Below are 22,025 nucleotides of genomic sequence, written 5' to 3' on the forward strand. Positions count from 1 at the left end.
CCGCACACCTCGCACCCGCAGGCACCCACCCCGGCGCCCGGAGGCCTCTGCCGGGACGCACCGCCCCACCGCCGGCTGCCGCCGCCCGGCCGGCAGCTCCCTTCCGTTTCCCCGGCGCCGCCCAGAGCCGCCGCCCAGAGCCACCGCCCGGTCCGGCAAGAGGAGGAGGAGGAGGAGGAGGAGGAGGAGCGGGCGGAGGCGGTGGCTGCCGGGCGGCGGATGGCGGCGGGGCCGAGCGGCGGCCTGCTGCCCTTCCTGCGGCTGCTGGGGCAGCTCAAGGTGGGCGCGGGGGAGCGGCCCGTCTCGGCGGGGCGGCGGGCCGGCTGTGGGCCCAGGCGGCCGTGGGGGCCGGCGCGGCGTCTGACCGCGGCCTGCCCCGGAGCGGGAGCGGGGCCTGGCAGCGGGAGGGCTGGCGGAGAGCCGGGGCCTCCGGGCTGTGAGTGTCGGCCCGCCGCGGCGCCCGGGCTGGGGCTCCGGCGGGGAAACGTGGGTGCCGGCCCGGGGAGGCCCGGCGCTTCGGCGTGGGCACCGTGAGGCCGAGGAGGGCGCTTGGTGGTGCTGGGGCCGGTGCTGGGGCTGCCGCGGTGCGTGCCCCTGGGCTGCGAACAGCAGTGCAGAGGCACCCGCGCGGCCTGCGGGCAGCCCCGTCCTTGGGGCGGGTGTTTCCCGAAACCATCGAAGCGCGGTGGAGCGTGGAGGTCACGGTGGGGGGAAGTTTCGGCTGGCGGCTCTGGGGTGAGGTCCTTCAAAACCAACGGTTTTAACGTTTACGCTGCTGTGACCCTCTCCTCGTTCAGAGAGTACCGCGGACGGGATGGGTGTATAGGAACGTGGCAAACCCGGAGAGCGTGTCTGACCATATGTACAGGATGGCCATGATGGCGTTGGTGACTGAAGACAAAAGCCTTAACAAGGACAGGTGAGGCTGCCTGTGGCTATCGTGACCATGTGTTAGTGTCGTGGGAGAGCTGCAACCAAAAAAACACCTGTTGTCCTGAGGAGGAGCTTTTAAAATACACTGAAGGAGTTTGAAATTCTTTTCCCTGCGTCCTTTGCAGAGTGTGCTGTTTACCTGGACAGCTGAAAGGGGCTAAAGTCTTTCATTGCTAAATTCCAGATGCTGAGGCAAGTCATTAATGCGGAGGCTCTCAGCTGGCCTTCTCTCAAGCCATAAGTAAGCAAGCAGAAGGCACTCAGTTAAAACACAGTTTGGAGCAACAGACAGCGAAGGCAAAGCCATACTCCATGTGAGTTTTGACAGACTTAGTTAGCACTCAGCAGCAGTAAGGAGCTTCGGAAATCATACAGCGTAGAAGAGAAAGCATCATTAGTGTTGAATGAGTTGTCAGGTCTAGTATGGGATTATGCTGGCTTTGTCCTTGCAGGAGCTGATGAGAACAGTGAAGGCTTTTGTGAGTGCTCTGCTACAGATTGTCATAGCTACAGAGCTGTGAGTGCCTGATTGTATATTGAATTTGGGATGGCTCCAATCAGATTACCTCTATCTGTTGCAGCATTAGTGTGAAGTGTGTAATGTAGTTAGTTATCACAGAATCTCCAAAAGCAAAGCATACTAAAGCCGAGTACATTATTTCTGAATGCTATATTCTTGTAAAAACTGGTTTTATACTTGAATCTACATTTACAAGCAGCAGTAGCTAGAAATCAGGAATCAAAAGCATGTCTAGGTGGAAACTACTGTCTTAGCAAAGAAATTAAAAATGTTACGTGAAATAAATAAACTAAAAAACTCCTGTAAAATATATGAAGGGGAGTCTCTTAACTTTATGAATAACAAGATATAGCTTAAAATGCTGAAAAAGTAATTATTCTGTCTTTGCTTCTTGTCAGATGCATACGATTAGCTTTGGTTCACGATATGGCTGAATGCATTGTTGGAGATATTGCTCCTGCAGATAATATCTCAAAAGAGGAGAAACACAGGAGAGAAGAGGTATGGATGTAAGGCACGAAGCCACACCTGCAAAGCGTTCTGCGTGTTTTTATTGCTCGGGTGGTAGCGAAGGGAGCCTCTAAGCAACATAACACTGTCGTTGACGTTGGGCCAGTGCGCCACAAACAGCTGAGGTTTTCAACTTGCTGTGGTTTTTGTGCGTGTCATGTCACCAAGTACAAAGTTGGAAGGAGAACTTTTGAAGTAATCTTCACGTTGGCCACTTAGTCCTGAACCAGCTGGGTTTTTGGTAGCCTGAATCAGATTGACCAGCCTTAGCAAGAGGTGGGGAGCAGAGAGTCGGTGCGCTGAGAAAGGTGGATGACAGTTCGTGGCAGATCATTTGTGTGTTGCCAGATGTGTGGTTGTGACAGAGACTTTATTTAAATAATTTGCACAGGACTCCAGACACGTGTGTCCTTTTTGTCATGAGTGTCTGAGTGCAGCATGCCGGGAATTGTTTTATTTTTGGCCTTGTACATATCCAAACTGTTGGTTTGTCATTTCTGGTTTGTTGTGTTATTTGAAGAAAATGTAAACTGCTCCTCCAGCTACAGCTAGAGGGCAACATGATGCCTCAGAAACTTCAGAGGCTACAATTAGCTCTTCGAAGAGTGTATAAAAAATTTAAAATAAAAATGTGGCAGTGATTCCCCTCACCCCCCCCCCCCCCCTTTTTATGCTTGTTTAAAACTTGGGGCTGGGGGGGCGATGACAAACTCTAGGAGTAAGCTCTTTGCTAAGAAAGTGGAATTAAAGATCACAGGGGTATTCAGCCCTCTTGAAGTACTATACTGACTGCAATTTTGGTATTTCTTTTTTTTTTTTTTTTTTTTTTTTATGTACTTCCTAGTGTGTTCTTACACTAAACAAAACAAACAAAAAAAAACCCTGTTTCCTGGAAGCCTCCGAAGGTTGGTTTATCACTGAGGATCAGGCTTCAGCTTTGTCTAGAGAAAAATTCTCATTTGTATTTAGGCAATGAAAAGAGTACTTTGATGCCTCAAGTATATTTAAGAAGTTTTCTTAAGTGTTTGCAACTCCTTCTGCTCCCATTTCACTCAGTGAGGACTTTGCTGTTGACTTTGTGGGAAGGAGGGTCAAGCATTAAACATTTAGGCTGACTCTGAAATACTTTGTTATAAAAATACACCACGGGTAACGGTTTCATGAGGCGGCTTGAGCTGAATTATCAATATGCTGCTTCTGCGGCAGAGTTCTCCGTTTTTTCCCTTTGCTCTACAGCTGACGTTGAGCTGGTTCTGGAGCTTGCTGCTTGTGCAGTAAGTTTAATCAGCCAGTCTCACCAAGGCTAAGGCAGCAGAAAATGACCTTGATTTTTAAAAAAAAAAAGAATAATTTTTTTTTTTTTTTTCTTTGGGTCGTTTGGGTTTGGTGGTGGTTTTTTTTTTTTTGCCAGGTAAGTCATTGTGGCCTGCTAACCTTGAAACCTGATGAACTCCAGAGCTGGAAGGAGGTGGGAAGGAAGGAGACCTTGATGCTTCGGTGCTGGGGAGCAGCTGATTCAGCTCAGCCGTATTGTGAAACTATACCTTGTATTTGAAGTGGGGCAGCAACCATGGCACAAAACCTTTGTCTTGCCTGTGATGCTGATTGTTTCGGAAGCAGCCCTTAGTGTTAATAGGAGAACAGTAGGAATAGCACAGAAATAGACTGTTGAGCTGGGAGAGCACCAAGAGTGTGCAGAACAAGTTCTGCTTGCCGGCTGTACATCAGTTTGATACTGCGTTAAACCTCGTACCAAGATTTTTTTTTTGTTGTTGAACGAGTGGTATCGCAGTCTGGGAGCGCTGTGTTTTGTTGCTGCAGGGTATTAAATGGATTATTTTTTTCTCGGTTTTTCTAGTGTTGGAGATTTTTAAAGGCTTATATTGTGTCGCCTGCCTGACAGTCAGTAGCTGTTCTCAGCCCTGTTAGCGGGAATGAGCTCGTTGAGTGTTTGGGAGGGGACAGTTGCTTGTCAACGCTAGGAGTTAGTGTTTTGAAGCTGCTTTTATGAACTGCCCCTGTAACCTATTAAGTTCAAATGGTGCCTCCACTAGTTAAATCTGCAAGGCAGAGCTGGTAATTGATGGCAGTTCCCTGGCATTTGATTTGCCTATTTTACTCTGGGCTTCTTTTTGGACTCTTGAAGATATTGGATGCACTTTCAGGTTGTTTTTCATGTGGTTTAGACTAATTCCCTAACAATTCACTTAAGAAGCTCCCAGAAAAGGTTCTTCACTGAGCGGTCCTACTGTTTCTCTGGCAGACTCATGTAGATGTGTGCTTTAGAATAATACACTGTCTAGTGTATGTTTCTACAGACTTGATAACATGTAGTTAATTCATCAAAAAAGATAATGATAAAAATGTGCTTGCTCAAAAAAACAGATAAATGGAAATGGCTTCTTTTTTCAGGCAGCTATGCAGCAACTGACCCAGCTTCTATCAGATGACCTCAGAAAAGAAATCCATGAACTCTGGGAAGTAAGCTTGCATTCTTTCAGTCCTTTGCTAAAATTCAGGGTGACCCACTGTCCTCTTCCTGTTTACCTATGAAACTGTCATCTCTTATTTTGACCTCAAGCAAGGTGGATGAGCATTTGCTTGGGAGATACAGCTAACGGTATGAGACACAACCGCTTTGGAATCCTTTTCAAACAGAACCCCCAAACTTCAGTAAAATAACCAGCTTCTGCCTTTGGCCTCCCAAAGTTCCAGACGAACCTGTCCAGGACTGGGTTTGTACAGCTGAAGGAAGCTTTTGTCTTCTACAGCCAGCCATCTTGGATATAAGTCTGGCTTTTTACTACATTATCTCTTTTGTTCACATCTGGCCATTTGCAGCTCGTGATCTTTTAATACAGGAAAAAATAATGGGAGCTGATGATGCTGTGGAGTATTTTGTGCTCTTGATGCAAGTAAAAATTTATGTGCCTTCCATTTCTTTATTATACAGCCCATTAGGCTAAACTATTTAATAGTAACTTCTGATTTAAACTTAAATGTGGTGTACTGACATGGAACAATGCTTCTCTACAAACAACACGGATTGCTGGCTGGTCTTGGGTACCTTAAATGTTTGTGTTGCAAAGTATCTTCTGTATTTGAAGGCGATTTAACTTTTTAATGTGAACTCATGCTGTTCATTGATAAGATCTTTTATACTTGCAAAGTAGGGATGATTAGATTGTTTCCAGACAATTCAGGTTTATAATTACTGTGCTTTATCTTCTCCTGGCATACAGTTGCACGAGGACAAGTGCATCCACAATGTCTTGTTCACATGTTGCTGCAAACAAAGCATTATATGTTTCTTGGACTCTGTGACCTGAAACTGTATTTTTACTTTTCCACTTGGACTGTATTTAAATTCCAGATATTTGCAGCCCATTTTTGCCTTTTGTTACAGTACCCTGGTTTTTTTCTGGTTGTAGTTGTGTGGTGAAACTGGCAATGGGGGTGGGTTTTCACTGCTATAATTCAAGGTAAAAGGGGTAAACCAGCATAACCAGGTCTGGGAGATAACGTGTGTGCATTTGTTTAGTGAGCACTCATTCACCATTATAGTTGAGGAAAAGGAGTTTTTGATAGGTAAGATTAGTCCTGTAGGACTTTCCCCTCGCCCCCCATGTATCTTTTTTTCTTTGCCTCAGTCTGCTCTTCTGATTGTATAAGAGCTGGTTCAGCATGCAGTTGGTTCTTCAGCTTGCTAGCTTTTTATCATTCTCATTAACCATAATTTAACATACACATGCTTTTGATCATTTGTTCTTTTTTTCTACCTTCAGGATAATTTACTGGCATTGAGTCTCCAATGCAGCAGTATGAGCGTAACCCACATAGCAGCCAGTGTAACCTAAAAATCTAATATTCACATGTAGTCCCTCTAGTCTTATTTTAAGTGGAACAACTACGTGCTTAAAAAAAAGAAAAAAAGGCAGAAAATTAGAAGCCTCTGATCACTTGCTATGATACTCTGCTCTCGGCTAGCCAGAGGCATTTCCCTCTGTTTTCTTTTTGTGAGTAAAGGAAGTTACAGCCCAGAGCCGAACAGTGGCTGGGACAAGATCTGTTTTCTAGCAAGTCCTTCCTGCTCGGCTCTGCCCTCGGCTCTGCCCCTTTTTGCTTTCAGCTTTGGCAAGGGCTATTGCTTGGGACTGTATCGGTGGGCACTCTGCAAGCGTAATGTAAGGGGGAAAGGCAGAAGAAAGATGCCTCCGATGTATTTCTTTATAACTTAATCGAGTATACATTTGAGAAAACATTAAAGTAAATGAGTCAGCACACTTCAGCTCTGTCCTGCTTTTTCATTTTCAAGAGCAACAGTACAGGAGTCATTTTTTTTAAAAGACAGACTGTGGCGTTTGAGAGACCAGTTACTGTTTTTACAAAGTACACTGTTATTTCCTACTCTTAAAGACCTGCGGGGAAGAAACAGTAAGTGTTTGTTTCAGCACTGTGCACAGTTGCACATACAATAGCTGATGTTTCTGGAGGTTAATGTGAGCTGAGGAATGAATGAGACTTGGTGGGCTGTGTGGCACAAAGAGGCTGGTAACAGATTGCTTGTAAAGCAAATCGATTGGGAAGATCAAACAGCCGTAGTGCCCCTGAAGTTCTCCTTCGTAATGCTGCCGCGAGTTTCTTCTTTTTGGTGGCCACGAAAAGAGTAGAAATAAATAGGATTAAGAAAAGAAGTAGTAGTATTTAAACAATTTGAAGATGAGGCAAAGCTCAGATTGAAAGGAGGAAAGGAAGGTAGAAATGTTGAAATGAAATTGTTTGCTAAAATAATGATCAGAATGTAATTGAAAATGCAAAGCATCGTTCAAATCCAAGTAGACTAGTGTATGAATCAAATAATGGCTATCAAAATCTGGATTTCTGACAATAAAGCAATAAGCATAAGAACAAGCAGGCTCTTAATACTACATCATACAAGGAAATTACCATGTCCAGGAATTGCAGCCCAGGATCTTGCTGCTGTGAGCAACACCCACCCCACAGGTGTTGTCTTAAGATGCAGAAAGAAAAACTTCCTGCACTTGCGCAGCTCCCACCTGCAGGACTGCTGTGCGTCACGGGCTGTGTGGACCTGAAAGCACAGGTGGGCCTGGTGCGTACGTAAGCCTCTGGTCTGCTTACTGGTGGTGCTGGTGATGAATGGGGTCAGACCTGCCGAGGGTATCAAGGTGATGGTACCCTGTGCAGAAAAGAAGCCTTTTTCTGTGGTTGGTTTTGGAAGTCAGGAGGAGGCCAGCTGATGAGACATCAGATACAGCGCAGAAGAGTTAGAAAAGAGGAGATGAACTAGCAGACCTGTCCGCAGCCATCACTGGAAGCAGATGACAGCAAAATTGTTGAGTAGAAATGTGAATGACTCACAAATACATACTGGTGATGACTGGAGAGGGGGAAAAGATACCAGAGAGATTAAAGGACTTAAAGTCTGAAGGGGAGGAAACCCCTTCATGACGGCCCTCCCCGTCTCCTAGGAGAGACATAAAGACATAAGCCGCTCAGACAGATTAGACTGGAGAGATTAAGGAGGAGTGACGGGAGAAATGTAAAGAACAACTCCTTATAAAAATAGCGAGTGCTGGAGAAAAGTGCAAAATAGTTCTTAAAAACAGGTGATGGTAATGCGCAGGCACACGCTGTGGTAATTCCTGGCCTTAGCCAGGCCTGAAAAGGTCTTTATATATAAAATGTTGTTAAGTAGAACCTATTATTTAACGTGTATGTTGTGTAGGGTTGTCTCCATATCATCCCTGATTCAGCCAAAACACTTGATATGTTTAGAGGTAGAGTATGCAAAAGAATTGTGCTCTGAAGTCCCATTTCACCTCATAGAAATTGGGCACATAGTTGATTTCAAGTGTTTTGCTGAACAGGAGTCTTAAGAAGAGAGTGAAAGAGGTAACGGTCGTGAATATTTATGGAGTGGCTTGTATTAATGAAGAAAATTCTAGATGTATAAAGAGCTTCTAATAGTCTGTTTCAGAACAACAACATTTTTTTTCTTATAACTGCAAATCTGCTCAGGAATATGAAAACCAGTGTACCGCAGAAGCCAAGTTTGTAAAACAGTTGGATCAGTGTGAGATGATACTGCAAGCGTTTGAGTACGAAGAGTTGGAAAACACCCCTGGCAGACTGCAGGATTTTTACGATTCAACTGCTGGTATGACATTTGGGCTTTTTATTTTTTTTTTTTTCCTTTTGTAAATGCAAATGAGATGAAATACAGAAATTGCCTTTTTTGCTGATAAGACATTCAGAGCAAGTGAGAACTAGTTGTTTTACTCATGTACCCTCCATATTTTTGAGGAAGTTAACTGCAGTGTGAGCATACCTTACATTTATTTGTATCTGTGGAACCTGAACCGTGCTTACGCCAAGTTCCTTTTACATCACTCCGGACACCTAGGGAGAGGCCCAGCTTTCATTATGCTTGCATGTGTTTAAGGATCTCCCTGTAACATCAGAGGGGGGTATAAGGGAGGCTTCAGTAGTCACCGATGCTCTTCACCGATGGAGCTTGCTTCTACTTTGTTAGTGTACATGAACCAGTGAAACAGCATTTGTTACCCCTACGCGTTGTGTGACCTGCCCGAGGTACCTGTGAGAACCAGCTCGGTGCAGTGTTTTAGGTGCAATTGTGTTATTTTTTTATTCTACCCACTGCTCTTCATCCTTTCCAAAACACACTGATAGTGGAAAGGAAAAGCAGGTGAGATAGCGGTCTTTATTGTTTTAGCAAGGGAGTTGAACACCAGAAGAGGACTGTGGCTCCAAGTTACCCTATCCTGGGCAAAGCCTAGGGGCAGACAAACTTGGGGAGAGGACCAGCAATCACCAGACGCCATCCCTGGCAAGTCCCACTTACACTCTGGGGACTCCTCAGGGAAATAAGCATCTCTGAAAAATGCAATAGTTTGATTAGGGAAGGAGGGAAAAAAAGGACATCATCCACAAAGCTGGAATAATTCATACTGTAACTGATGTCTTTGCCTTCCTACCAGAATTCAGTAACTCAAACTGAGCTGGTGTCTCAGTAGAGCCTACGGGCACCTGTAATTGGGGTGGTTTCCTGTAGCAGGATATGTGGTACGTGATTCTCTGGGTCAGGGCGCTTCCCTTTTTCAGCTCTTCAGCTCTGTCTTAATGGAGCACAAAATATTTTTATAAGTTTTTGGTAAGAATGGCTGCAACTACTCTTACAGTTATTCCATAGTTGGACAAAACTGGGAGTACTTCTTTCTTAAAAGAATAATTTGACATTTATTCTGAGCCTAAAGTGACATCACTGCTCACGTTTCATTGACAAACTCTCACACATAGGAGAGTGAGAGCAGGCTTGATTAACTTTCCCTTTCTTTTGTTTTGCAGGAAAGTTTGTTCACCCAGAAATACTCCAGCTTGTATCTCTGATTAACACCGAAAGGAATAAAAAACTAGCTGCTACATCACATCCACATTGCTCTTCCTAAATGCTGTAGCTGTAATAAATACTGTGTTTTATATTCTGTGCCTCTTTTTTCCTCCTATAACATCACTAATTCTGCCAGCAAAGTTTTCTTTTCTGTGCATTTGCTGCTGAGAATCCCAGGAACACTTAGGTGGGAGCAGGTGAGAGAGTTACCTCCCAGATCAGAGGTTGTGTCAAGGACTAAATGTTTAGAAGTAGCTTGTTTGGGTTTTTTCTTCTTTTTTTTTTGTTTTTTTTTTTAATCAGCCTCTGATTGATGAAGTCTCAGTTACCTGAATTTCCCCAGTGGAAAATATATTTGTAAGTTTTAAAAATTAGCTGATGGCAATCTGATCTGCCCAGGTCGGGCACTGACTGGGACAGGGGGTCTTGTTCTGTGACTTGGAAGTACGTCTGGATTTCCGGCTGCTGGGAGCTCCAGCCTCAGCGGGCAGTACAGCGCACAAAATGGGCAGAGCATGTTGGCCCAGGGGGACGTGGGACGCCTGCTCTGCGCAGGGAGCCCCGCGGGGCAGCGGTTGTGCTCTGTGGAGACCTGGAAGAAAGAACAAGCTGCGCTTTACCGAGCAATACAAAACTGGTCGGTGGTTACCGGTGGCTGATGGTCAAACTGCAGGTGTGGTGGAGTGGGCCCATCACCCTGCTGCATTTTTGTTCCCCCCGAGAGGCACGCAAACCACACAGCCCCTTCCCCCGGCGGAGCAGGAGGCTTCACTGGCTGGCGGTACAGCGTTCCGCAGGGGAGCCAGGGGACGGAGCGCTGAACCCCCAGCCAGAAGCGCAACAGTGCAACGTAAATACTGTCCTGGGAAATGGAGACATCGTTTGAGTGCACATGTTGTGGGGTTTGGTTTTGTTTAAAGAAACCCAGCAGGTACTTTAGGTAAAACTACATTCCCTTCTACTTGCTGCAGGTGCAAGCGCATGTCGGTTTTGGGCACTGCATTTTACTAGAAATAGGCCAGTGCTTGGAAAGAGGCTGGAGGACAATGTGCAACCTGAAAGCCTGAGCCGTGATGAAAGGTCAGCGAAGAGCCTGCGGGGCTTCAGGCTTCCTAGTGCGATACCAGAGCGTGGTGGTTGTGTGTTGGGAGAAGTGTGCTAGGCCCTGGACATGTGACCTACGAGAGGAAATCGCCTCCTCCCGTGTCTTTCTCCTGCTCTATTCCTGTCAGCACTGACCCTACGCATAGTGGCAGCTGCTGTAGGGACAGTAACATGTAAGGATTTATGTGGCAGAGAAGCTTGTCCGGCCAGCCTACCTCCCCTAACAGTCATGCTCACACAAGCTCTTTAAATTATGCTCTTTGTGAAAGTCGTTAAAAGCAATTTACTGCTTCCCTAGAAGCATTTTTCTATGTATATACATACATAAATATATAAATACAATGAGGTCTAAATTAGTGTCCCGTAGAAGGTGGCAGTGTTTGGACTCATATGTTTCAACCTTGGTCCATGGGTTTAGACCTAGAAGATGTTTCCTGCCATGCGTTCCACTTTTACTGAACTTGGTTCAATTCTTCTTCTCCTTCAAACTCCAAAATTTTCAAAACTTGCACCACAGATTTCCATGGGGAGTTTCAGGTCCAGAAGGAACTGAACAGAATTTTAAAACTGTAGGAAGGGCAGATCACATTGTTGCCCTTGACCTTGGTACTCTGCTGTGACATAGCAAGGCTGAGAGGTGCACGGTAATATTGGTAAATACACAGAATCAAAAAGAAAACATCACAAAGTGTAAAAGAGTAAGAGAGAATTTATTTTTAATAAGAATATCAGTAACTTCATTTACACAAACTAAGTTGACCACTAATATCTTCTTTACTTAAATAAATTCACATTTATGCACAAAACCATGTAAAATAAGCTACCAAGCTGTCACAAGAAAACTGTACTAAAAAAACCTCATTAGATTTGCTTCCATGCTAAAAATCACACTAAAGAGGCATTTGATATAAATGTCCAGAGTTAACCTATGTCCAGTAAAATGTTACAAAAGGACTTCCAACTCTGTAAAACCTATAACAAAAGCCACACAGGAAAAAATATCACTTAAAGCCAAGTTTTCTCACAAGATTTTAAGCAGTCTGTAATGTCAAACTCACTAACACTGATTTGAAGCTTTGGCTTATGCACAAAAAATGCATCCATTCTGAAAGTAGCCAGACTGTTTTCCATCTTGTTTATGCTTTATCATCGGTAAAGTTGTGCTCATCTCAGTCTGGTGAACTGAGTAATACCACATGCAGGCTGACACGTGCTCACTAGACAGCAGGATAGTGTCACAAGTGTGCTGCTCTTTTCTTAGAAAAAAATGTTAAAAGGATGCAAGAAACCATGCTGAATCAAAGCTGAGAGGTGACTGGCTCTTGGTGATTAAGCAGATATAATGCGGTTGGTGAAATTATGTCCTGGAGTGAAGCACAACACAATCTGACACCAGAAGTGAAGTACCTACTCGTCCTGTGCGTTGTAAGACCACAGGGTTTAGGCTAGCAGCTCCGAGATGCGGACTGAAGGCGTGGGCTCTCCGACCTATGGCACGTCTTAAGCCAGTTGTTGGTTTTGTACTCTTTCACTTAAGGCTGTATCTTGACCGAGGCTCATAAATACACCTTCCCTTATTTCTGAGGGGAAGATATGGAGGCAAAACCACTAGAAGTTCCCTCCACTCCACTTCCTTTTGTAATTATCTTAGACTGTCAAGTCTTACCAAACCACAGAGAGTGAGCAAGGGAATGTATTTTTAAACTGAAGCTTTTCCAGCTACAATGATCACCTTAAACCAGCAGCTGTGATTAGTTTCTATACGAATAACTGGGTGTCTCGTCCTGTCCTCCTTAACCCTGCTGCCTAATGGGCGGAGGGCAATGCCAGACTGTACCGGTGAAGGAGAAAAAACTTCTTTGTGACAGTAACTGATTTAATTCCGTTAGGAAATAGATCATGTGCAGACACTCCTGAGTAAAGGGCACCTGGTATGGCTGGTAGACAGCTGGTACGTGGACTATTGCTGGCAGTAGAAATCTTTGCACAGCTCTAGGTCCACCTGTCTGATGTGGCACGGAGAGGGGAGCTGGAAGCCAACAGACAGGAAACGGGGAACTAAAAGAAGTAAGAAACTTGAGACTAGGAGGAGATTGTTGGAGGGAAGTTATGTGAAAATGAAAACTATTTTGGTTACTTCACATAGAATTTAGAGCATTATGAGCCAATGACTTGCCCGGTGTACAAAGTACCAGGTGATAAAGCGGCCCATCCAAAACACAAATAGAGAGAGGAAATGTTTCTCCAGCACAAGGCCAGGGAGGCAATTTTCCAAAGCTGACAACACCTTGTTGCACAAGTTGGGTGGCGAGGGAGATCTGAGAGTCACTGGCTGGGCAAGTCTCTGAAGAGAGGCCTGGGAGGCTGAGGAGGGCCTGCGGTCTAACACTGAAGCTCTTCTTCACTCTCAGGGAGTCGGGTGCCAGCAAGAGAGCTCTGAGCACTGGCATGGGCTGTAGAGCTGAGAACTTCTTCAAAACTGCCCCCTGTGTGGTTTGTCCCACCAACCTTGGTCTGAAACAAGGCAAACAAAGAGAACAGCAGGTTCCTCTGCTCACACTGTAGCAAGTCCCATTTGCATTCCACCCCGCGGCCACGGAGGGCTGGGAACTGTTCAAAGCAGGCAGAGAACATGCAGGGTTGGGTTTTTCTTAGAACAAAAGCTATAAAAACAGTCAAATAAAGCAACCTCTTTCCTCCCCCAATTTTTAAACTACGCTGCAATCATAAAATCTCCCAGTGGCATTTATCATACACTTAAAGGAACCAGTCCCTAAGCAGATCCCAGGCAGGATCCTGGATCCTGCCAGGAAACTTAAGAGCAGTTCTTTACATGAGTAGCTCACCGTGGTTTTTGCCTTTTTTTTTCCCCCCAGTTCTACACAGGCTGGATAAGAGATGGGTATTATAATGAACTGGTTCATTTGCTGAGTAAAGTGGCCCATCCGCCAGTGATGGTAACAGCTGCTCTCAAAATACATAAACCGTACTGGGATTTTGGACAGCACAAGGAATACAGTAACCAAAGAACAGAACCAGCAGCTTGTCTCCCTTTAGGTACCTGTAGCTACCTAGATAGTGGTATACAAACCTGCTCACAGCATTTGTCGGGGGGGGGGGGGGGGAGGGGGAAGAAATAGCCAAGTATATTAATGAAACATATAACAATGCGCTCACAGGTCATCTGCTTTCAAATTGCTTCTGTTTGCTGAATTTGTAAGTGTATTAAAAATAAAACCCAGTATGACTAAATCTCTGAAATAAGAGTTTTCGTAACAAAGACAGAGCTTTATCTAAAGATCTGGAAATGGGCAAGACTAAGTGATGAAGAGACAAAGCTGTTTTGACTGGGTTGTCTCGGTAAGAGAACACTCTATTGTGGTTTGGCTTGCCGATACACCCATTTGGAGTTGATTCAAGCCTGAAAATAGGGCAAAACTTTTTACTCCATCCTAGAACTGCAGCAGGACTTAGACAAGCTGGCATTTTTCCAGCCTGTCAGCCACTGAATGCTTAGGATGATTATTTTAATTAACTGAACTTTGTGTCTTAAGTTTCCAAAAGGTTAATCCTTGTTTCATCCAGCTAGCACAGGAGCTTGCCTAACTTGAAAGTTCAATAAAATAAGGGAGTAGTAGGTTTGATATTCGCTCTGACAGCTTGAGTCACTGATATTAAAAGTTCCCATCTCAAGAGGTAAAAATCTGTATCCCATCTAGCGGGCTGTGCTGACTTGCAGAAAGTTCTCGGCCCATCACTGATTTCGTCAAACAGCAATACAAAATACAGACATTGTTACGTGCTGGTAGGCCGAGAACTTGCAGTGAAAAGGCAGCCACTGCCTAGTAAAGCTACTATTAAGTTTTCATGGCAAACCTCATTACTTTTATTTGCCAACTAAAATTCTCATAAGAACATTGATTTGGACTGATCAGAGTGATTGTGAAAGTAGACTACTCCTACACTATTTCAAACGAAACTGATAAGGGGCATCTGATTTTGGACACCTCAAAATGCCTCTGACCAATTTAATTCATCAGTGTTCTGATTTTCAGAGAAGTTGAAAAGAATAAGACAACCAGGTCCTGTTGATTTCCAGGGGAAGTGGAACTAATGCACTCTCCTAAGAAAGCTCCAACCCAAAGTCCAAACTCCAAGAGCAAATAAAATGTAATTTGAAATTTGACTCCTAAATGTATGAAATCTGTTTTGGCTGACTACAGAAATTGTAGGATCTGTAGCTATTATGGGGGCAGGGGGAAGGTGCTAAGGCTACTGCTGTTCTTTTCTTTTTTCAGAAGCCTCTCTGGGAAGTTCTCCACTTTTTCAGACCACAACAAGATCCTAGAATTGAAGGGACAGCCTACGATTTCTACCCCCACCCCCTGGTCTTCCTAATCTTGCAAGCCTTGGAACAGAGGCAGGGAAAAGGAAGAACAGTGCTGAGATATTCCTGGTTGTCCACAGCCTGCATCAGTGGCACCCTAGGTCCATGACTCCAGCTTCCTTTCTCCATTTGCACAAAGAAATCAAAGAAAGAAAGAGACTACAGAAAGAAAATGTTTCAGAAAATGTCAGTGGGTTTGCCAATAAATGTGGACAATGAAGGTTTCGTGGGAAGTGGAAGACGACCTTAGGCTCAAGACTTTTTGTTTTGTCCTGCTTAAAGATTCCTTCAAGGATGATCTAAGAGCACTCTGAACATGATAGGCTAAGAGCTGGCCTGACAAATAGTCTCCTGTAGAAGAACAGCTTTTGTTAATCGGGAAAATAAGATCAGGCTCCTCAAGCAGATCACTGTGAGAAGAAATGGTCTTCAGAGCTGTGCAGTTTGAATTGGCTTTTCCTCTTTCTGAATGACACACGGAGGTGACTGGAAACAGACACCCCACCCTGACGCAGAAAGGACATCACTCACACGTGTCCTTTACCCCTCGAGGCAAGGCAATGGCTTTAAGCTGTCCTTCTCACAGGCTGGCCTAAGTGTAGAGGAGTCTAGAAGCAAACTTGGGAGCTAGAAGCACTACTGAAAGCCCTGAGAGTAGGTTTAGTGACTGAATGGATAAATGGGTACAGGAAGTGCTGCACATCTCACACTGGTGAGTGGTGAAAAATGAAAAAAAAAAAAAAAAGTCCATACCCATTTCAGACCTCAGGTGTTCCAATGAGCTGCATCCCTTATCTAAACGGGTAGAAGCAGGAGGAACACAAAGAGATAAGCAAGTGATACGCTTGACTGCAACAGACAGGAATTCAGACCTTCCGAGCTGACGCAGCCCACTGCATGAATGATTTCTCCCACAGTCAGGCTGAGTACAAAAAGCATTTGCAGCCAAGGTGAAAAGAACGAACAGCAAAGTGTAAACAGGCACTGAGCTGGGGCTCTGGGGGTCTGTGTTCTGTTCTAGCTCCTTGGGATGCTCCTAGTCTTCCCTGGGATGCTGCCTCCCACCTGTGAAACCGAGATGATGTTCCTTCTCTGACAGTGCAACGGAGATTACCCTACCCTACCACGACTTAAATTTGTCAGAACAGCGTATCACTAAATAAATGTGAACACTCAAAATCTGAAAGTTATAGAGCAACTCTGCATTCTTTGATGGACATGCTCCTTTAGAAACATAAAAATAAACCAAGCTCTCTCTGCTGCTTACTTTCCTCAGACACTGGAAGATTTTATGTGCTGTGCGATTTCACAGTGGCACTTCCCTGTGCACCTGCTGCTTCAGTTCTAGCTGTAACTTGCATTTTCTGCAAGAAGGGATGTCCTTCTGTCCCAAGTGGAAGGCCATTTTCTTGCCTTTTTAATGCTAACACCCTTTGACATTAATCTAGTATTTTCCATTCCCCCTAAAATGAGGGGTGATCCAACTGGCCCTCGTCCACCGGCAGTTTGTACCTGAAATGTGTTGGAATCTATCGCAGCAAATTAAAATGCCGCTTTATGAGCACACTTGACTTTATCTGATGAATAAGAACCATTAGGAGATAAACCCTCTTGTTGCCTCCTTGAACGTGCCTTACCATGCAGCAAAGATTAGCTCACTGCCAATTCGCCATGCTCTGTCCTGCTGAATAAGAACCTGAACACACGCTATTACGGGTAACTGGTAACTTTGCCATCAGATCTTCCTGTCCCACAGCAAATACATCAATATAGCTTTGAAATTTTAAATCCAGACAAAACTGAAATTTTAGCAGAAACACACCTGCATTAAAGAAAGATGAGTACAGTGCTAAGAGCCACCCAGGTAGCGTGACACTCATCCAGGTTACATGACAGCTCCCACCAGCGGGATAAGGGGCACCTGGTGAGTACACCTCTAGTACTGAAAGGCCTGTAGCTCAGGGCTACAGTTCACTCCACAGGCACACGGCTGTGTGTATCTGCCAGGGCACAGCACAAAGCTCGTGAGGCCACACTGCTTTCAAAATCTGACCCTGCAGCTGCTACAGGCTCTGCCTTGCACAGCACAATCAACTGCAGTCACACCTTATGAGGCATCTCTGCTTTCCGTTTTAGCGTGGCCATGGTTTTGGCATTTCTGAGACCACTTGTTTACTTTGGCGGACAACAGAAGTAATTTCTTAGTAGCAAAGCAGAGAAAGGCTATTTCTTTGCATATTGCCTTCACTTTCCACTAGTGCTCTTGCAGTTCCACAAAGTTCTTGATGGAACAGCAAGTTCAATCAGTCTCCTGTACAAATGACAACGAAGCTGCCACACTTCAACACACACAGCCATAGAACTCTGCCTCTAACCTTTACCTTAAGGCTTGTGACAGTGGTCTCAACCTTCTCCTCAAACGATTTGAAAGTTGGAGAATTCCTAGGAAAAAAAAGGAAGTTGAAGGAAGGAAGAAGAGTCAGTTGCAAACGTAATGGGGTAACTCCACAATTTGATCAGTCCTTACCAGGGAACAAGGCTAGGGCAGGATGAAGGCTGCCTGGCAGCACAGGGCTATAGACTGATAGGGTATGAACAGTCACTTGTGCTCCGTCAGTCAAATCCAGTTATGGTAATTGGATGAGTATTTTTTTAGCTACAAATTTGCAAAAGCAGAACCTGCCCAGTAATTCAAACCAAACAGTGACTGGCCTGCCTACCCTTGGATACATGTATCATGTTCTCAGAAGAACAAACAGAGAACTGAACAGGCTGTAGTGCTGCATTTCTACAGTTTTATCCATTTGTGGCATTGCTGTAATGAAATTAACATTTTTTTTCAGCTGATGAGCAAGTTCATAATCTACATAATTAAAAAGATGACAGTTTAATGTCCTGAGGGTAGGATGAAGGAGATTAGAACTACACAGCAAGTGGGCCTCAAGTGCCTTTGAGGAATCCTGACATCCCCCCCCCCCCCCCCCCAATGATTTTGTGACCACAGGTGTATCCTGCTGCTTTCAAAGACAAAGACTTTAGTGAGACTGCTCCAAGGGTGCCCCTCTGACAAAGCTAAGCTTTTCTCAGCCTTTCACTCCCTGTAGAACAGAATCACAGAATGTTAGGGGTTGGAAGGGACCTCAAAAGATCATCCAGTCCAACCCCCCTGCCACAGGAGGACCATCTAGAGTAGGTCACACAGGAATGCATCCCGGCGGGTTTTGAATGTCTCCAGAGAAGGAGACTCCACAACCAACACTGGTTTTGGGAAAACTGTCAGTTGAACGTATCTTAAAAGAATAAATTAAAAAAAAAAAAAAAAAAAAAAGAGGCAACAGATGGGATTTTCCTTCTCAAAAAACAAATCGCATATTTGGTTTGCTGGCTTGCCTGACAACCTTGTTCTTTCTTTCTCCAAATCTTGAAACACAGCTTCTCTCTCATTTTAAATGTGTTCAATTTTTCACATTTCTTCCTGGAAACAGAACATACTGACCACAACTAATATCTGCCATGTAATATTATGAATATAACATGTATGCTGTTTTAAAGCGAGAGTATGGTTTCCTATACAGGCCTGTACTCAAGTCGCCCCTCAGCTGCTTAGACAGAAGTCTCTTCCCTTTTTGCAGTGGCTTCCCCACTGCTGACCAACCCTGTCCCGTGTACTAAGACATGCTAGAAACAGGCAAGCTGGAGTGACTACAAAAGCTTGTCTCCTCCTCCAGCAGTTCAGGCAGCACAAAGGACTTGGGCAAATCTACATTAGGTAAAGGGGACCTTCTTCTGGTTCTCTGCTCCTTGCTTGCAACTGAGAGCTCAATTACAGCACACTCTGTGCTTCATTGTTAGTGAAGACTCTGCAGCTCAGGAACTGTTCTCCAGCAGGGTTACTCTTGTACTTCCTTTTACCACAAGAAATAAAGCGGTGACAGAACCTCTCTAAGCCCAGCACAGTATAACGAAGCAGTTACTTAATCGAGTGTTTAGTTCTTCAGCTTTTTTTTTTTTTTTTTTTGCACCAGTCTATTGTGGTATATTCAGAAAGAGATTATGGAAACTACCATCACTGGGAGTGCAGGGTACCTCCTAACAACATGGCCAACAGGATGCACTAAAACCACTACATCCATTTGTTCCTACATGAAATAAAACATATCAGTGATCTTTAACCGTAACAGGTTCCTCACAGTGGAACGCTGAGGCAGAATCACTTCACCCTGGCAGGTGCCCACGCCTCTGTGTCAGCCACGGGGAAAGGCAAACACATGCAGGAGCCTGCGCTTCATTTTGCAAAGCAATGAAGCCAATGGCTTCTAAAGCTTTATAGTGTTCCAATTCATCCTCTTTGCACATTCTGGGAACTTACAAGGAGCACGATGATGGCCTCTATTTCTGCAAATACATTTACATCATATCCCTCATCAGGCTGTTAAGTTAAACTGACCCTAATTTAAGGAAAGGGAAAACGGAAGCCAGTTGGAAAAATAACACAGATTTACTTCTGGTTTCTGTTAAATAGGTGACAACCTTTTCATAGGGCAAGAAGGGTCAAAAGGAGAGAAACTGAGATTTGTGACTTACATTTGACCCATAGGTCACATTGGTGAATGCTTGCCTTGCACTATCCACCTGCTGAAGTTGCATTAAGTAGCATGCATCCCATAACTAGGAGATTTGTCTTCCCCACATACTTGGCAGGGAGCAGCGATATTCATATATTTAGAGGCTAAGGGAGTAAAAAGAAAGCTGGACTCTAATTTTATTGAAAACAGAGCTTTACTTGAACAGACATCAATATTTGGCTGCAGTCAAGAAAGGCATGATTATAGCCATTAAAATATGAAAGCACTCTTATAAAATCCCTCCATAGGGGCATGATCCAAAGCCTGCTGGAGTGGAAAGCATCTCTGACGTTAATGGGCTTTGGATGATGTTCTAGAGATAGCAAAACAACTGAATTTCAGATTCAGTAATACAAACCTCAGCTACCCAAATACATCTCAGAACAGCTTCATTTACTGAAAGGCTTGTACAACAGATTAAACAGTTAATACAATTAAGAGGGAAAAAAAAAAAAAAACACAGATGGCCTGTCCTGCAGCCCTTATCTATGTGAATTACCTTAATTGATTGAAGTAAGACTATTCATCTAACTAAAAACTGCAGGATCAGGATCAAAGTATGCAAATCCCCCCTCATTACACTGTTGAACATCAGCATAGCAAATAGAATACGAGTGGCACATTACCTCATTGCAGGCATGCTTATGGAATGGCGAATAGAGTAACTGTGGGATAAAGGCAAAAGATAAGGAAAAAAAGCTGTATAATCCAGTTTGCAACATAATTATAACATACAATTTTTTTTTTTTAACTTAACTTTAAAAATATATATACATATTTTCAAGAGCGCTGGTACTCTTCCTCTCCTGATGCCAACAGCTTGTCAAACTCACCTGTGAATGCCAGCTTACTTTCAGCGCTGTAGACCTTACCACCACATTCTCGTGTCAACTGATCAGGAATTTTACAAGGCTCGACAGAATGATGCAAACCAGCTCCTGGCAATATCCATTTAAAGGTCACAGACTGCTGCTATCGACAGAGACACACAACACGTGACAGAGGAACAGAGAGCTACCTCCATGTTCCACAGTGACAGACGATAAGCTCTGTGTTGGGTGAGTCGGGTTTGTGAACGTAAACACAGCTGGTTCAGGGCAGCAGGTAAGTAGGCAACTGCCTGCCTTTGTTGCATGTACAAGGTATGGAGTCCAAACAGCCAGCGCCGGTCCCCAATTTGTACAGGCTCCCGCACCATGGGCTACCTAAACAAGAGCCTTTTTCAATCAGAGAGGCAGCTCTCTCAGCTGTAGCACTTGCTGTCCTCATCTCTGGGACATTTCGCCTCCTCCTTCACACCTCAACATTACCAAGGGTAGAAAGCTGTCTTCCACAGCTCTCGACCAGCTCTCCTTGCCACACTTCCCTTCTCAGACTTCCCAGCAAGACTATCGGAAGGTTGGCAAGCAGAGGATGGAGTCTCTGCATCACTCAAAGGTCCCCAAATCCTCTTGCACACCTTTAACCCTACAGATGGCCACTGACCCTAACCGCTTGACTTACATTAGCCACATTCTCCCACCTAAGCTAACTCTGCTATCAGATCATCACCTATTCCCTCCTGCTGGGAAGCATCAAGCCTGTTCTCAATATGAATCTTTATATGAAGTGTCAGACCTGTCCATAAGTACGTTTAGATCTGAACATTCTAAGTAAATTGTGCACTGCAAGAGTATGTATTGTTTAAAAAATCCATGCATGGCTACTTTCTGCTGTGAGCGACAGCTGCAGCCTGGTCTGACTCAGAACAGTGAGAGCTTTACTTTAAGGGGCATTGGCTGCAATCAAGCAAAGCATCATTATAGCATTAAAAAATGAAAGCTCTCATAGACACAGCACATGCATTTGTTCTAAACTATACACATTCAGAGCAGCACTTCGTCCACATACAGACAAAGACTTTTCTTTTTCCCAGATTAAAGATTCAGAAATGGGGGTGGGGAAGAGCTGTTTGGCAAGCAGGTGGGACAGGGAGATCTTATATGAACTGTTTGCTGTTGTGTATATTTTAAGGCTTTTGCTAAGCTCAGATAGACAAGAACTGACAGCAGACCATGCAAATGCTTCATGTTCAATTTTTCACAAAATTTTTAAGACCTACAAAAGATTAGCCCAAACATTTCACAAGTGCAGCAAATCTTTTAACAATCCTAGTTAAATTAAACAAGCATGCTTGCCATTTTAGTCTTGTAACACATGACAAATAGGCAAAAATAAGAGTTTGGAAGTATTTCAGCATGGGCTGCTCCCCTTCTAACAGCAAAACATGCCAAACACGATGGTTTAAGTAAGAAGATTACATTGTGTGAAATTAAATTTGCACAGCTGAGAGATGGCATGTGACAGACAATCTGAATAGTTAGTGCATATTTTATTGAGTTCATCTTTTAATTTCTCTAAAGAGGTAAGGATGCAAGTTACAGGAACAGTGACAGCATCTTCTTTTACTACAAGCCTAAAACATTAAGTTTTTTTAAAGACATACGTGTCTGTGACAGTGATCGGTGCAGAGGC

General features: G+C 44.2%; 2 protein-coding genes across 5 annotated transcripts in view; one reads left to right on the forward strand and one right to left on the reverse strand.

The window, feature by feature from the left end:
• The first annotated feature begins 219 nt into the window (after positions 1-219).
• On the forward strand, positions 220-9,453 carry HDDC2 (HD domain containing 2). The gene is made up of 6 exons (XM_086460448.1): positions 220-279; positions 798-919; positions 1,852-1,954; positions 4,376-4,444; positions 8,006-8,144; positions 9,353-9,453. Exons 1-6 carry the CDS (start codon positions 220-222, stop codon positions 9,451-9,453), a joined length of 594 nt encoding a protein of 197 aa, XP_086316574.1.
• Positions 9,454-12,881: 3,428 nt separating this feature from the next.
• Positions 12,882-22,025, reverse strand: part of TPD52L1 (TPD52 like 1) — a 37,509-nt gene continuing 28,365 nt past the window's right edge. For 3 of the 4 annotated variants that reach the window (XM_009960849.2, XM_009960848.2, XM_086461252.1), the window contains 3 exons: positions 20,138-20,176; positions 17,268-17,328; positions 12,882-13,013 (listed from right to left, as the gene is read on the reverse strand). In XM_009960849.2, the coding sequence (XP_009959151.1) occupies positions 12,882-13,013; positions 17,268-17,328; positions 20,138-20,176 (232 nt within the window). The remainder of the gene's footprint in view (positions 13,014-17,267; positions 17,329-20,137; positions 20,177-22,025) is intronic. The other variant, XM_009960850.2, reaches the window with a different exon arrangement.

This window comes from Leptosomus discolor, chromosome 2, assembly GCF_034619465.1.
Source record: "Leptosomus discolor isolate bLepDis1 chromosome 2, bLepDis1.hap2, whole genome shotgun sequence".
Lineage (NCBI taxonomy): Eukaryota > Metazoa > Chordata > Aves > Leptosomiformes > Leptosomidae > Leptosomus > Leptosomus discolor.

Bases quoted from the DNA above. Each gene is read 5' to 3' on its own strand.
- HDDC2 (XM_086460448.1), top strand. From the start codon at position 220: ATGGCGGCGGGGCCGAGCGGCGGCCTGCTGCCCTTCCTGCGGCTGCTG. The intron at 1,955-4,375 runs GTATGGATGTAA...TTCTTTTTTCAG, and splicing joins AGAAACACAGGAGAGAAGAG to GCAGCTATGCAGCAACTGAC. The intron at 4,445-8,005 runs GTAAGCTTGCAT...AAATCTGCTCAG, and splicing joins AAATCCATGAACTCTGGGAA to GAATATGAAAACCAGTGTAC.